Source organism: Caretta caretta, chromosome 1 (assembly GCF_965140235.1).
Source record: "Caretta caretta isolate rCarCar2 chromosome 1, rCarCar1.hap1, whole genome shotgun sequence".
Classification (NCBI taxonomy): Eukaryota; Metazoa; Chordata; order Testudines; family Cheloniidae; genus Caretta; species Caretta caretta.
Window position 1 is genome coordinate 100,982,434 of NC_134206.1, and position 15,425 is coordinate 100,997,858.

Consider the following 15,425-nt stretch of genomic DNA (forward strand, 5'->3'; position numbering starts at 1 on the left):
TACTCAAAGACTGCTCCTCTGTCTCCCACTATGGTTAATTTCCTCTCTGTCATGAGGATAGCTCTGTATTGACAGTGAAACAGGGTGCTTAGCTTCCCTCAGTCTGTTAATTGGAAGTCCTCTGAGTACATGCAGGGGGTGGTGGGTGTCAATGGAGCTCAAACTCAGTTATCTGAACATTATTTAAAAAAACCGAAACAACTGAATTTCAAGATTCCCCCACTAATTAGGGGAAATGACCTACTCAGGAAAGACAGCATGTTGCTCAAAAGCAGTGTGTGATGTTTCTTGCTGGATGTAAAACATGTCCCCTGTAAAAGCAGGAACAAGAGTTCAGTGTCTCCTCCTGTTAGTGTGTCTATTGCAGAATTGACTTACCTTATTTCACATAACTATACTCAGATTTAGCTCTCTCTGTGACCACTCTTATTTCAAAATAAGTGGCTTTTTTTTTTTAAATTTGGCCTAAACACTTCCCAAAGTGGTCTAAGAAACTGAGGGTGGGGAGGCACTGCTATATTGAAACAAGTGTTTCCACACAAGAAGACCTAATAGTATAACTACAATGTCTTAAATTCATACCTTGGCTTACAGTACTGTAACTTTACTGTGTCGACAGGCCTGTATTCTAGTATAACTGTATCTGCACTGGGAAGGCACTTCCTCTTCATTATGCCAGCGTAAAGTGACACAACTCCTAAATGTGGACAAAGCGAAAGAGTTCAAGCCTGATGGATCAGCAAATTCCAGTTCAGAGTTGGCAAAATTACATGGAAGGACCAATTTGATCACTGCTGATCTGAATTGATTGTCTTCCTCTCAGTTAGAATAATCAAGATTAGACTGTGGTACGAACGAAGGGTTTTTCTTCTCTTTTACACAAGGCCTACCTCATAGGTGTTTTTTCTTTTTCTTTTTACTGAAGTGTGTTTTTTTAGGTATATTTGTCTTTAAAAAGAAAAATGTTGATTTATAATATCTATCTTCCCCCTTCAGACATTTGAGAAACTCCTTATTGCCAACAGAGGAGAGATTGCATGCAGGGTAAGTTATAACTTTAAAGCATTTATCATTCTTGAACTCTTTTGCTATAAGATTATTTAAATACTGAAAACTCTCTCTCTTTATAAATAGGTGATTAAAACATGCAAGAAGATGGGCATTAAAACTGTCGCTATACATAGCGATGTTGATTCCAGTGCTGTAAGTATTGTCTGTTCATTTTGTTCTCTTCCCCCCCCCCCCCCTTCCCCTTTTTTTTTTAATTTTATTTGACTCTGACCAACTGGAAATAGTAGGTAACTAGTAACAGTGTTTATAAAATCAGTTTATACAAATGGGGAAGGGAGAATGAAGCAGTATAAGAATGATGGAAGCAAAAGTTGTGTTTCTAGGAGGTAGGTAGGCTAACGGGAAAGTCTTTTGTGGGGTGAAATTATGGGGCAAAAGTTGGTGTTCCTAAAAAATATTGTCAAGGACTGTTGAAAATCATCCCTCACTGAGTGTCGATAATGGTGTAAATCTGTCTTTGGTGCTTATAGCCCCATTGCCATCGTATCTGAGCACCTCAGTCTCTGCTATAGTTCTCTCAACATCCCTTGTGAGGTAGGGTGTACTCTTGCCAATTTTTGTAGATGGGGGAACTGAAGCACAGAATTTAAGGGCTTATCTACAGTGCCACAACCAGATTACAGAGCTGTGAATTGTAGAGCTCTCTGACTGCCCCATGTAATACCCTACTGGCATAAACTTAAAGGTATCTACTTCATGTTAACATAGTCTTGTTCGTTCACACTGTTGTAGTCCCTATTTCAAAGTACCTTTGAGTTCACACCAGCAGGGTCTACATGGAGCATTTAGAGTGCATCACTTCAGGGCACTCTGCAATTCATATCTCTGTAGTCTGGACCAGCCACTAATGACTTGCCTGAGGTCACCCATGAAGACTGTAGGAGAGCAGGGGATTGACCCTGGGTTTCAAAACCCAGGTTAGTGTCCAAATCCCTGAGAAGAATAGAGTACCTTCATAACCTCCGACTGAAATTCAGTCGAGGCCAGTGGTAATTGGAAGATATTGCTGTTCAGTGTACTGTAAAAATGAGTGTTTTGGTCTCTTCAGTTTCTAGTGGGCAGGTGTCAGTGTTATAGTTATCATCAGTAATGGTGCTTTTACCAGTTTAGTTGGAAGCCAAGGATTAAGTGAGAATAGCCTACTGTTTCACTAGAGGTATGCCTACAACACAGCAGGGAGCATGCCTGCTAAGTATAGAAGAGTATGGGAAAACGAGTCAGTTAGCATGAAGATAAGTTCAAGATAGTAAGATGGGAAAATTGAAGCTAGCAAGGACATAACCCAGGGTTATGCTGTAGCTATATTTTGATTATAACTGGTTTTAGCATGGTTTTTAGTGAGTGTTTTTGAGAATTGTAAATGTTTATTAATACGCTGTCTATATTGATAACGTGGGGAGGGCACTGGTGCAGATGTTACTTTAAACTATGTATAATGTAAAAAGCCAATAAAGAAGTGGCAGAAATGTGAATATGGTAAAGCCTAGGTTTAAGGCACTTACCAGTAGGCTCATTGTTCAGACCGCAGCAGCTCCGTCTTGCTCCTGAGCCCTGTCTCTCCTCCCCATCTCTGCAGAGTTGGGCTACATGGGCAGAGGGGAGGGAGACACCCTGACATCAGTGCTCTTACCCCCCTTTACCCTCTTTCTCTCCCCTCCTCCCCCCCGCATCTGCACATTAAGCAGGAGGATCCTGGGAGCAGCTGGCCAGGGGCTCCAAAGCAGAGGGCAGGAGGAATGCATCTGCAGAGCCACAGGGGGAGGGGCAGCTGAACACACGGCACGGATGTACCTGGCTCTGCTAATCAAGTATGCAGCACTTGATTGACTCTTGGGTGGCCTTGCGACCGTGCAGCTTAGAGAGAACACAGCTTCCAGCCATCATCAATTAACCCTATTTCCCTTAGCTTTACACATACTGTGAGGATGAAAATACTAGAGAGAATATGTCCAGAATGAAGCAGGAAACAATTTACAGTCATCCTTTATTTTAGCTGAGAATATACTGCTTTAAAATGGTTCCTTAAATCAAAAAGTAACAGAAGTGGAATTTAGGAAGTCACAAAGACCTTGACAATAGAACTGCTAAAGAACAGAGTGGTAGGTCATGATACACACTCTATGGTCTTAAAACACTTGGTTAACGTTTTAACTACAAGGAGTTGTTTGAAGAAGCCCAGGAAATATTTTATTGTGAATTACTTGAATGCAGTATAAGCACATGAAAAGTATAACTGGAAAGAAGATTCATTTGCCACTTGGATAATTAACAATTGGGCCAGTGGGATTTTGCCAGATGTTTTAATTAAAAACAGAAAGAAATAAACCAAAAGTTGCTGAATTTGACTGAGAATAAACAAAGATGTTTCAGCCCCAAAGCAATCTTACTTTTTAAAGTGCTTGAAAATAGGGATTTAGGTTGAAAGTACCCCTATAGGTATAGGCTTGCTAGAATAAACACTATAAAGAAAAGCTAAAGAAATATTGTAATGCCTAACAACATAATGAGCTAAAAGCTTCTGATAAATGGACAGGCTTATAATAATTAGATCTGAACAAAAGAAGATATAGCATAAAGCAGTGAATAAAATATAATTTTATTTGGCATTTTTAACACAGCAGGGATTCTATAGCCATAGAATGTAATGAACTATAAATGACTAGAAAAATCCCATGGGGAAAGTCATGTAAGTCACTGGAAATCTGTGAAGTAAAAGATGACTAGTTATACCTTAATGTAGGCTAATTATTGATATTGGTCTTTTTTCAGTTCAAGTGAGGACTCCAGGTGTGATCTGCTTTTGTATCAAAGTATCAAACCCAAACATTTCTCATGTTCATAACTCTGTGGATTGGATATTTATGTTTACTGGCCATTAAAACATACTTTCCCTTGAGCAAAACTAAAGCTGACCAAATACATGTGCCAGAGTTGTTTCTAAATTTACAGATACTTTGCTTGTATAAAAGCAATTGCACTGGACTCAAATGTACTGTAGGAAAAATCCTCCAGTGGTATAGGGGGATGGAAGGAGAAAGTGGATGATCTAAAACTGTAGGTAACTTCTCTGACCGTCTTGTGGCTTTTTTTGAAATTCAGTAAATTTCAAAATAATTTAGACAATAAAAAATGACTCCTCTTTGGAAGGCTATAGACAGTATTTTAAAAATGTTAACTTCTAATCTAGAAACAAGTAACTCAGTCGAGTATATTTGTCCCGATTAGTCCACTCTTTTGAAGAAGCACTGTGATTGCTTCTAGTTTTGTTGATGATTACCATGCAATTAAAAGGGATGCTGTCAAACCTGTATTCCTGACTTCTTAATTCTACTTTGGCAAAAGTAGATAACACAAATGTGGGAGTAGAGTTGGTTAATTGCTTGGATTCAGACTATTAATCTTCCCACTTCGGAAATATTTGTCGTTTGTTTCTCACTTTCTGAAAAATGGAGGCTAACACAAAGTATGCTGTTAAGTGTCTAGCTTTGATAAAAGCAGCAAAGAGTCCTGTGGCACCTTATAGACTACCAGACGTATTGGAGCATACGCTTTCGTGGGTGAATACCCACTGCGTCGAATACATGTAGTGGAAATTTCCAGAGGCAGGTATAAATATGCAAGCAAGAATCAGGCTAGGGATAACGAGGTTAGTTCAATCAGGGAGGATGAGGCCCTTGTTATCCCTAGCCTGATTCTTGCTTGCATATTTATACCTGCCTCTGGAAATTTCCACTACATGCATTCGACGCAGTGGGTATTCGCCCACAAAAGCGTATGCTCCAATACGTCTGTTAGTCTGTAAGGTGCCACAGGACTCTTTCCCGCTTTTACAGATCCAGACTAACATGGCTACCCCTCTGATAGTTTTGATAAAGTATACAAATGTAGAGGCCTAATAGTAAACAGGCAGCAGGCAAACTTAAAACATACCTGCCTCAAAATACACCCAAGATCCCTTCAGATATAACAATATAGTTACATTCTATGTAGAAATGTAAATGTCTTGATGGCACAGAAGTATTCTAGTGTGTATCCAGGAGGAGGGTATTCTGGAACTTCAGGCTTCGTTATTACGGCGAGGATTAGGTATCTTGGCATCAAGATGCCAATATGGGAGAATCTGCCCACCACAACGTAATCTCAAAGGGGGGCAGTTCCACATCATAGGCACTGTGGTGAGATGGAGAATGTTTATTCAACTTATGAGTTCTGGTTGCTATTATAAGATTAAGAAAATTGCTGTATCATTGAATACATCTGTGCTTATGGTTTCCAGCTCTGACAAGAACTGTGTGTCATCCCTCCCAGACCAGGTACAAAGGGAGTTTTTAGAACTCCACTAGCTCTCATTCAGGTGGAAACACCTTGGGACAATGGATTAGCTCAAGCCTAAAAGAATCAGTTTTATCCTACTTCTCTGCAAGGGGCTGGGGAAGTTGGGAGAGTGGAAAATTCTCAAACAGCATAAAGGGACTGGTGACAAAGCAAGGGCTTAAGAAGGACTCAGCGGGAAGCCTTTGGACATAGTTACAAAGTTTTGGGCAGGAGAGGCAGAGGCAAGCCGGCACTTTTTTTTTTTTTTGGAGGGGGAAGCTGGGGGGAAGGGGCTCAGTTTAGCTATGGGACCAACCAAAGTCAAAGCAAACTGACCTGGAAAGAGGGTGGAGGGACCTCCATGGTTGAGAAGAGAAGCCATGTGATACAGAAGAAGGATCCTGGATATCCCCAGAGGACTCTGACCCAAGCCCAAAGAATGCTCTGGAGGGAAATGCATGTAGGGTTTAATGCTTTTGAAGAGAATTGCATTTCTTGTGCTTCTAAGTAAAGAACAGTGGTGTGTTAGAATTCTGTGCTGTGTGTGTGGGTGACACCCACTATGTGCCTTTGAAGAGCTAACCTCTGAATTCCAAGAATCTATATGGCTGGACTTCAGGGAGAGGGTGTGCTTAAGCTGCAGAGGACCCATGAGGTCCCAGCTCTCCGTGCAGGTGCTAGACAGAGGATCTGTACCCCAAAAATTGTGCCTAGAAACCTTACGCCAGGGCCAGTGCCTGGCTCAGTTCAGACTCTGGAGTATTAAAGCACATAAGGCCGAAGTTGTGGGCCCCTTTACAGTAGTCTAGTGAGTGTCCAGTTATGGGAGCTCTGTTAGTTCTGTGCCACGCTGCTATCAGTAGGTGTGGTCAGAAGTTCCAGTTCAGTGGCTGCAGTTGCTATGGTGGTATCCTAAGGCAGCAGTTACTCCCTTAGGTTGGCCTTGTATTGCTTAAGGTTTTACATACTAATAGTAAGGCCTTGAAAGCACCTGTTTGGTAAAGTCCTTTATAAAACAGTCCCATCTACAATACTGTGAAGAGCAAGAGTTGAAGTTCATAAACAGCTCTCTGAATCTTCAGGTGGGCATAGAAAATATGCCTGCCCACTTAACACTGTCTTGTTACTCCCAACAACCAGTTTATTAAGCTGTCTATTTTACTGTCTATTGGAGAGATGATCTCCTGTACAGACAATGATTTTGGTAAATACAGTTTTGATAGTCACTATGTGGTGCATTTCTGTACGGGTGGATGGAAACAGATAAACAGCAAGATGTCCATGAGGCAGAGTGTTACACAACTTCTTGAATTACTTGTTGAAAATGTTTGAACACAGTTGGGTAGCTCCGAACTGGATGAAGTGCTGATGCCTAGAGAGTTCAAGGAATTCATTTATATTGTGTGAAGTTTGTTGCATACTTACTGCTCTGGTTTATCCTGCATGTGATTAAATTTTCAGAGATTGATATCTGGTTCTGATTACGAGATGAGAACACTACATCTGTTATTGTGAGCCTTATCTTTCATAACATAACGCATGCATAACTCTATTCATAATGGAAATGTTTGTTTATCCAAATGATTACAAAATATCAGTACAGTACTTTGTCCTCCATTATCTTATATGAGGTATGGAGAGTGGTGCTCACGATCGGCTGTAAATAATATCATTAGACATTGTGAGTGTGGGGTTTAGACACACTATATAAATTTCCCTGTATGACTTTGCCAATGCACCTTAGTCCTGAGTTGTAAAAAGCCACCTTTTTCTGAAGCTAATATTGTGCTAAACCAGTGGTCTCTAACTTTTTTTGTTTTACACACAAGATAACTTTTTTTTTTAATTTAAGTGCAACCCAGGATCTACCCCACCCCTTCCCTGAGTCCCTGCCCTGCTCACTCCATCCCCCCTCTTCCTCTGTTGCTTACTCTCCTGCACCCTCACTCACTCTCACCAGGCTGAGGCATGGGTTTGGGAGGGGGTGCAGGCTCTGGGCTGGGGCCGAGGGGTTCGGAGTGTGGGAGGGGGCTCTGGGCTGAGCTTAGGGTATGGGGGGGGGTGCAAGCTCTGGGAAGGAGTTTGGATTTAGGAGGGGACTCTGAGCTGGGGCAGAGTGTTGGGGTGCAGGAGGGGATCTGGGGTGCTGGCTCTGGGAGGGGTTAAGGGTTACAGGGTGCTGTATGGGGTGCTGGCTCTGGGAGCAGGCTCAGGGCTGGGGCAGAGGGTTTGGGCTCCGGCTGGGTGACACTTAACTTGGGAAGCTCCCGGTCAGTGGCGCAGCAGGGCTAAGGCAGGCTCCCTGCCTGTCCTGGCCCCACGCTGCTCCCAGAAGTGGCCAGCATGCCCTTGCGGCCCCTGGGGGAGGGTGGGAGGGAGGGAATGTGGCTCCACGCACTGCTCCTGCCTGCAAGCACTGCCTGTGCAGCTCCCATTGCCCCCCGTTCCCGGCCAATGGAAGCTGTGCTGCTGGACTTCTAGCAGCCAGCCAGAGATCGTGATCAACTGTCAGAGGCTCCAGGATCGACCAGTCGATCGCAATCTACCGGTTGGTGACCGCTGTGCTAAACTCTGCTGGCTTAATGATGACCACTAGAGTCTGGGATAAGACCATCAAGCTTGCTTTCACTTATGGATATACATATTTGACATGGTACAAAAAGTCAAGAATCAGTTGAATCCTATTTCAAAATGTATGCCTTTGTAAAAAGGAATCCACACTACTCTGTCTAGATCGGCAGGAACTATAAACTCATAAGAACTTTGCTAGACCATTATTATGAAAAAAAAATTTAACACACAAACCTTGGTAAGGAGGAAAAGTGCACATCAACATTTTTTGTATCACTCCAGATATAATTCACAATATTAACAGATGTATACGGGGTAAAAAAAGAATGTTTAGGGACATATTGCATCTTTATGTTGAAGTGCACAGTAATACAAAGGTTTAAAGTATGGCCTTTTTAACCCACATTTCAGGTGCTACTGGATCCTTCCTGGGAAGGGATAACAGACATCACCTAAAAGGTCTGGTGTATAATGGTCTTTATGCAGTTGCACAAAAGGCATAACTTTACTTTTTTTTTTGTCGTGTTGCTACAAAAATATACAAACATTTCTGCTCTCATCTTCCTCTTTAGTATTTTGGAATGATTCCATTAAAAATTGTGACACTCTTAGATGGCTTTTCCATCCAGAATTTCTTCTGGACATCTTGACTGCTCCATCTGCCCTGTGGCCAGTCATGTGCCTCAACATTTTGTATGGGCTAGCTCTGGTTTGGTCTCTAGTTCTTGGATTTCGGGAGTCTGCACCAGCTCCCTACTGCTTCTTGTCCAGTTCATTTGCTGTCATGGTGTTAGGTTAATTTGAGTTTGGATTCTGCTTTCTACCCCAGAAGCTTTCTGTGGCAGGAAAATTCTGCATGGTGCATTTTGACCTCACAGCTTCCTCCGTGTAAGCAGGGGCTATGCATGCTCCAAAATGTTACCTGTCTTGATGCAAAGTTCCTGGGAAGCCTGTGAACCTGGAATAATCTTTTACATTGCCTGTGCAGGTGTGAAGTCATAATAAGATGTCAGCTGAAGGTAATATCTTATTTCTGAGTTTGCTTCCAGAACCCCCTCAGTCTCTAACCTTCCAATTAGAACTGGCTGTAAGGTAGAATTCACTTCCTGTGAATTTAATAAATAAAAAAATCAAAGCTCAGCCTTGGCAGAAAATTTCCAAATAGCTCAATTCCTAAACTTTGCATTAATTTTTACTACTTCAGCAATTGTGCCCAAGGTATACTAATTACTGTATAAACATATTAAAAAAAAAAAAAAATCATCCAAAGCACAGGACTTGGTGGTGATGGGGAACTTCAGCTACCCAGACATCTGTTGGGAAAATAATACAGCAGGACACAGATTAACCAACAAGTTCTTGGAATGCATTGGAGACCATTTTTATTTCAGACAATGGAGAAAGCAACTAGGGGAGAGGTTGTTCTAGATTCTATTTTGACAGATAGGGAGGAACTTACTGAGATCTTGAAAATGGAAGGTAGCTTGGGTAAAAGTGATCGTGAAATGATAAGAGTTCATGATTTTAAGGAATGGTAGGAGGGAAAATAGAATTAAGATAATAGATTTGAAGAGGGCAGACTGTAGCAAACTCAGGGAGTTGGTTTCCTAGGGAATCCTACCTACAAGTGTTGGGGGAAAAACAGTTTGAGGGAGCTGGCAGTTTTTTCAGAGTTGTTGTTAAGGGCACAAGAGCAAACTATCCCACTTCATAGGAAAGATAAGAAGTATGGCAAGCGACCATCCTGGTGTAACCAGGATATCTTCAATGATCTGAAACTCAAAAAAATCCCCCAAAGTGGAAAATAAGTCAAATTCCAAAGAATCAATATCAACAAACAACTTGTAAGGACAAAATTAGAAAGGCCAAGGCACAAAACAAGATTAACTTAGCTAGAGACATAAAAGCTAATAAGAAAACATTCTACAAATACATTAGAAGAAAGAGGAAGACCAAGGACAGGGTAGGTCGATTACTCAGTGAGTGAGGGGAAAGACAATAACTGGAAATGGCAGTAGTGCTGAATGACTTTCTTGTTTCACTTTTCACCAAAAAAGTTAGTAGCAACTGGATGTCTAACATACTAAATGCCAATGAAAATGAGGTATAATTTGAGGCAAAAATAGGGAAAACAAGTTAAAAATTATTTAGGAAAGTTAGATGTCTTCAGGTTGTTAGAGCCTGATGAAATACATCCTAGAACATTCAAAGAGCTGACTGAGGAGATATCTGAGCCATTGGTGATTATCTTTGAAAACTCGTGGAAGACGAGAGATTCCAGAGGACTGGAAGAAGGCAAATATGGGAGCACGTGGTTCAGCATCCCTTGCAGGAGGATCTATTAATGGAGATTCTCTATGTCCTAGTAAGGAGGAGAGGATGGAAGACTATAAAATATAGGTCAGATCTGATGAGAAACAGTCAAATGGAAAAAAAAAAAAAAAGTCCCATTCAATTACATCATGTAATGGGAGACAGCTCAAAAGTGACAAGTTTTTAAAGTGCTTATATACTAATGCTAGAAGTCTAAATAATATGATGGGTGAACTAGAGTGCCTCATATTAAATGAGGATATTGATAATAGGCATCATCAAAACTTGGTGGAATGAGGATAATGAATGGGACACAGTATTACCAGGGTACAAAAATATATCAGAAGGGCAGAACGGTCGTGCTGGTGGGGGAGTGGCACTATATGTGAAAAAGTGTAGAATCAAATGAAGTAAAAATTTTAAATGAACCAAACTGTACCATAGATTCTCCAAGGGATGTGTCTGTCTGAACCACGTGCTCCTCCGCACCTGTTGGCTTTCCCCTAGCCTTTAGTTTAAAAAGTGCTCTAGGACCCTTTTTAAGTGCCAGGAATCTGGTTCCATTTTGGTGTAGGTGGAGCCCATTCTTCCTGTATAGGCTCCCCCTTTCCCAAAAGTTAAAATATAATAATACATTTTAACTTCTCCATATTCCTTCTGTTCTGCTGTGATCTTGGGTGCATACACTAGAGTTTTGTGGGGTCCATCTCTAGATTGTTTGACTCTATGCAGAATCTAATACTTTTTAAATGGAACACCTTACTGCTGAAATACTTAGACTTCTTTAGTTCTGTTTTTGCCAGCAAGAAATACAAACTGTCAATTTGATTAACAGCATTTTTGTGTGTGTGATGGAGAGGGAACAAAACATGGTGACACTGGGAGGTCAGCTAAGGAAAAGTCTTTCTTTATTTTTCTATACTATAGCTTAGTAATAGAACACCTTTTATAGTCTTTAATGAAATGATGATAAAAGGTGCATCAAGCTCTCCCTTAAATGATATTATTAGCTGGGCATTATTAGCTGCTTTTGCTCTAATTGTAGCTATTGGTCATTTTCAGGCTGGAGATTACACCTTGGGCAAAAGTAACCCAGCTTTTTGCCAAGAAAATATTTAGAATAACTAAAGGGATGCTTGATGAACAAGCATGGAGTGCGGGGACTTAAGTTCGTTGGTCTGGAATCTTGATAGCATGACCTTTTTTCACACCCTGGTGTAATCTTTCAATAAAACATATATTGATGTACCATGTTGCTTATTTAGTTGTGAACATGAGAGAACTACTTTCACTGGATTCCTGATTTTCTTTTTAACCCTTTCCCTCATTTCCCCATACTGGTGGATCTAATATTGCACTGAGCATCTCTGCTCAACACTTCTGTACTATGGAAATGCACATAGAGCATATTTTCAATGTGTTTTGCAAATATTAAGTTTTGTGACCTTTTGGTGAGTGACTGACTAGTATTTGTTTGCTTTGACCTGTTGACCTTGTGGGTTCCATGCCTGGGTGAGCTAGGACAGGGTCTTAAGGTCCCTTGATAGAGAGGAAAGGACCTACCCCCTCCACCTATTTGGCAAGAGTGTCTTACTTGGGCTTATTAGTTAGCTGTTCTATGAACAAGTGGGCAGTTTAATCTAATCTAAAACGGTGTGTTCCTTATTTGCTCATGTCTGTAGCAATGTAGCATTTTGTTTCCAAAGATGAATGCTGGAAAACTGCATTAATGACTTACTTTTTACATTGTTCTTGCCTTTTTTGCCACTTTTAAAGTTTTCTTGCAATGTGTTTGCACAGCTTCTCCTTACCTCTTCCTCCATTCCTTTTTCCTTCTGACATACAAGAAATAAATTTCAGTGCTGACCTATTGTTCTTGTTTCCTGTTGTCCAATTGGGTGGGCCCTGGGTGCATGGGCAATGATGGGGGAGCAGATCTGGCTGCCTCTTCCCCACCCCTACCTCCAGCTGGCCTTGCAGGGAGGGTTGGGGAGATAGATGCTCTGACCCAGGGTTCCCGAAAAAATGGTAGGCCCTGTAAAAATGTGCACCCCTTCCCCTACTGCTCCATGCCCCCACCCCATCGCCCAGTGCTCAGGGCTTGTCCCACTCCACCCCATGCTCCTGCCAGGGAGTGAGATCGGGGCGCTTGGGGCTTGGAAGCCCCTGTGGCCTGACTCCGCTTCCTGGCAGGAGGGTCAGTTGAGCGGAGTGGGGCAAGCCCCCTGACCCAGCTCTGCAGCTGGAGTGCCAGAGCTGGGCGAGCCCCTGTGCCCTGCTCCCACTCCTCAGCTAGAGCGCTGGGCAGCTGGTGTGGAGCAAGCACTGGGGCGGGAGCAGAGCTGGGACTAGGGGTTTGGGCCTGGATGTTAAGTGAGTGGGCCGCAGCCCACCCATGGCTATGCATATCTGTCGCTCATCAATTGGGGAATGTGTTCCAATGGTCCCAATCAGCATATCTGTCATTTGCTATTTACCGTACACTACTGCAAATGACGGATATGCGGATTGAGACCAGCGTGAATTGGAACATGTTCCCCTATTGATGAATGATGGATATGCAAAACAGATAACGGGGAGATGTATATTGGGGGACCCCCTATATAGACATTTTGGCTCAGGCTGGAACCCAGACTCTAGGCCCCTCCCCTTTTGCTGGGTTTCAGAGTTGGTGATCCAGCCTCGGCCTGAATGTCTAGGCTGCTATCTTTAGCCCTCTAGCACAGGGGTGGGCAAACTTTTTGGCCCAGTGGCCACATCTAGGTATAGAAATTGTATGGTGGGCCATGAATGCTCACAAAATTGGGGGTTGGGGTGCAGGCTTGGGTGAGGGCTCTGAGATGGGGCTGGGGTGAGGGGTTGGGAGTGCAGGAGGGTGCTCCAGGCTGGGACTGAGGGGTTTGACTGGTGGGAGGGGGATCAGGGCTGGGGTTGGGGCACAAGAGGGGGTCAGAGGTGCAGGCTCTGGGTGGCGCTTACCTCAAGCAGCTGCCAGAAGCAGCGGCACGTCCCCCCTCCAGCTTCTTTGCGGAGGCATGGCCAGGTGGCTCTGTGCACTTTGCCACACCAGGCTGTGGTTCCTGGCCAATGGGAGCTGCAGGGGCAGCACTTGAGGTGGGGCAGTGTGTGGAGCCTCCTGGCTCCCCCCTCCGTGTAGAAGCTGGAGGGGGGACATGCTGCTGCTTCTGGGAGCTGCGCAGAGCGGGGCATGCCAGATTAAAATGTCTGGAGGGCTAAATGCAGGCTGTAGTTTGCCCAGCTCTGCTCTAGCACAAGCCTTGCCAGCCCCAATCAGTTGACCTGGACTTTGAGACTCACTGACCTTGAGTTTTTTTGCAGTTTAGATTTACAATCTTAGGGTATGATTGTCAAGGCAAAGACAAAGCCTGCCTTTATTTCTGTGTATTGCCTAGCACAATAAGATGCTGACCAGGAGCTGAGTACTACCATAGTATAGCTACTCATATACTGAAATGTAGGAGAGAGGCTGCTAAGGAGATGTAGTCCATACAGATCATACCTACCACCAGTGATGAGCATGTCACAAGGTTACGAGTATCACACTCTGGCACACAAGCCATCTACGTCTGGCATATCCTGGTGGTGGTTCACCTGGTGCCATGGGTGGTTGCACCTATCTTCATGTTTGGTTTAGCCCATCTGTCAATGCTGACTATTGGCACTTGTATAAGTGCTGTGCATTCCCTCTTCAACCTCTTAGGGCTAGTCCTACACCTGTTCTCTAGTAGACCGGGGTCACGCTTACATTGAGTACCATAGATTTTTTTCTTTCCTCCTCTTCCCCCCTCCCCCCCACGCCTTGTTAGGTGTCATCACCAAAAACATAAAAATAGTACTTAATTTGTTTCTGTATAAGTGATTTCCTCCCCATCATCTTGGTCCCAAACAGTGTAATGGTTGGAGATCTGTAAAGTATCAAACCATAGGCCATTTTTTTTTTTTTAGCTCGTACTTAAATTGATGGTCCTGGGACACTATAGCAAACTGGTGGTTGGGATTTTAGTGAACTGGAATAGAGTGGCTTGAAGTCCCTGTGATTTTTTTTTATATGGATGACTATGTTCGGAAGGTATAAATGATGAGCTCAAGCAGAAATATGTCTCTACTGGGGATATGATGCCCATATATTACAATATTTTGTTAACTGAACATCTAGGAAGCATTGTTGCTTATATTAATCCATTCAACTATTTGAGCTATAATCTAATATCTACTCCACATCAGGCTTTTGTTCAATTGTACTGAATGCTAGTGGCAAATGACAAAACACCTTGAATGAATAAATATAATTAAAACATTAAATCCCTGCTTTGTTTAAAACCCATTAGCAAACCTCCTCAATTTAGTCCAAAAACTGGCATCAAAAGACTAATACAAAAAGTTGGTTATCTTTTATCCAAGTAAAACTGAATAAACTATTAATGTATATGACAAAATATTACAGGCCCGATGAGTCTACAGTCTATGGCTGAATGCCACAGTGGAAGTTTCAGAATGCGTAATCATCTCTGTGATTGTAGCAGCTTGTTACCAGTATCAGAAAACAAACGCCTTTCCCTCATGCATAACTTAAATCTTAGCTACAGAAGTGCAGCATCTGCTCCTTTTGTAATAAAGGATGTCTTCAAACACTCAGTCATCCTTCATTGAGTCACAGGGCTCCAGTTCAGGAAAAAGAACACTTTCTTTTCCTCTGAACAAATTTTCTGGGCATGGGTTGCTCTCATAATAGTGGCAATCATGGAAGTTGGAGAGGGTGGTGGTAATAGTGCCAGTAGGCCTAAAGTTCTTAGTGCTTGTCATTATAACTGTTAGTAAACAAAGGATTAGATTTTAATATTGGTGTCCAGAGCGGTAGATAAGCTCTCCATTTAAGATGGAAGGTCCTCTTGATGTATATATTTTAGGCTCTCTGCTCAGCATGCTTCCAAGCTACATATTCAAAATGGACTTTGCAGCTTGGTAAAGATACATGTAGGGCAGATCTTCACTACCTGCCGGATCGGCGGGTAGTCCTCCATCTATCAGGGATCGATTTATCGTGCCTCATTTAGATGAGGAAAATCGATCCCTGAACACGCTCCCGATCGACTCCGGAACTCCAGCTCGCGAGAGGCGGAAGTGGAGTTGATGGG

The 15,425-nt window shown here is 42.7% G+C and overlaps 1 protein-coding gene across 8 annotated transcripts in view; it reads left to right on the top strand.

The window, feature by feature from the left end:
• The window catches only part of PCCA (propionyl-CoA carboxylase subunit alpha), a 435,625-nt gene that overhangs the window by 44,563 nt on the left and 375,637 nt on the right, over nucleotides 1–15,425 (top strand). For all 8 annotated transcript variants that reach the window (XM_048854281.2, XM_048854288.2, XM_048854316.2 and 5 more), the window contains 2 exons: nucleotides 997–1,044; nucleotides 1,135–1,203. In XM_048854281.2, coding sequence (XP_048710238.1) covers nucleotides 997–1,044; nucleotides 1,135–1,203 — 117 coding nt within the window. The remainder of the gene's footprint in view (nucleotides 1–996; nucleotides 1,045–1,134; nucleotides 1,204–15,425) is intronic.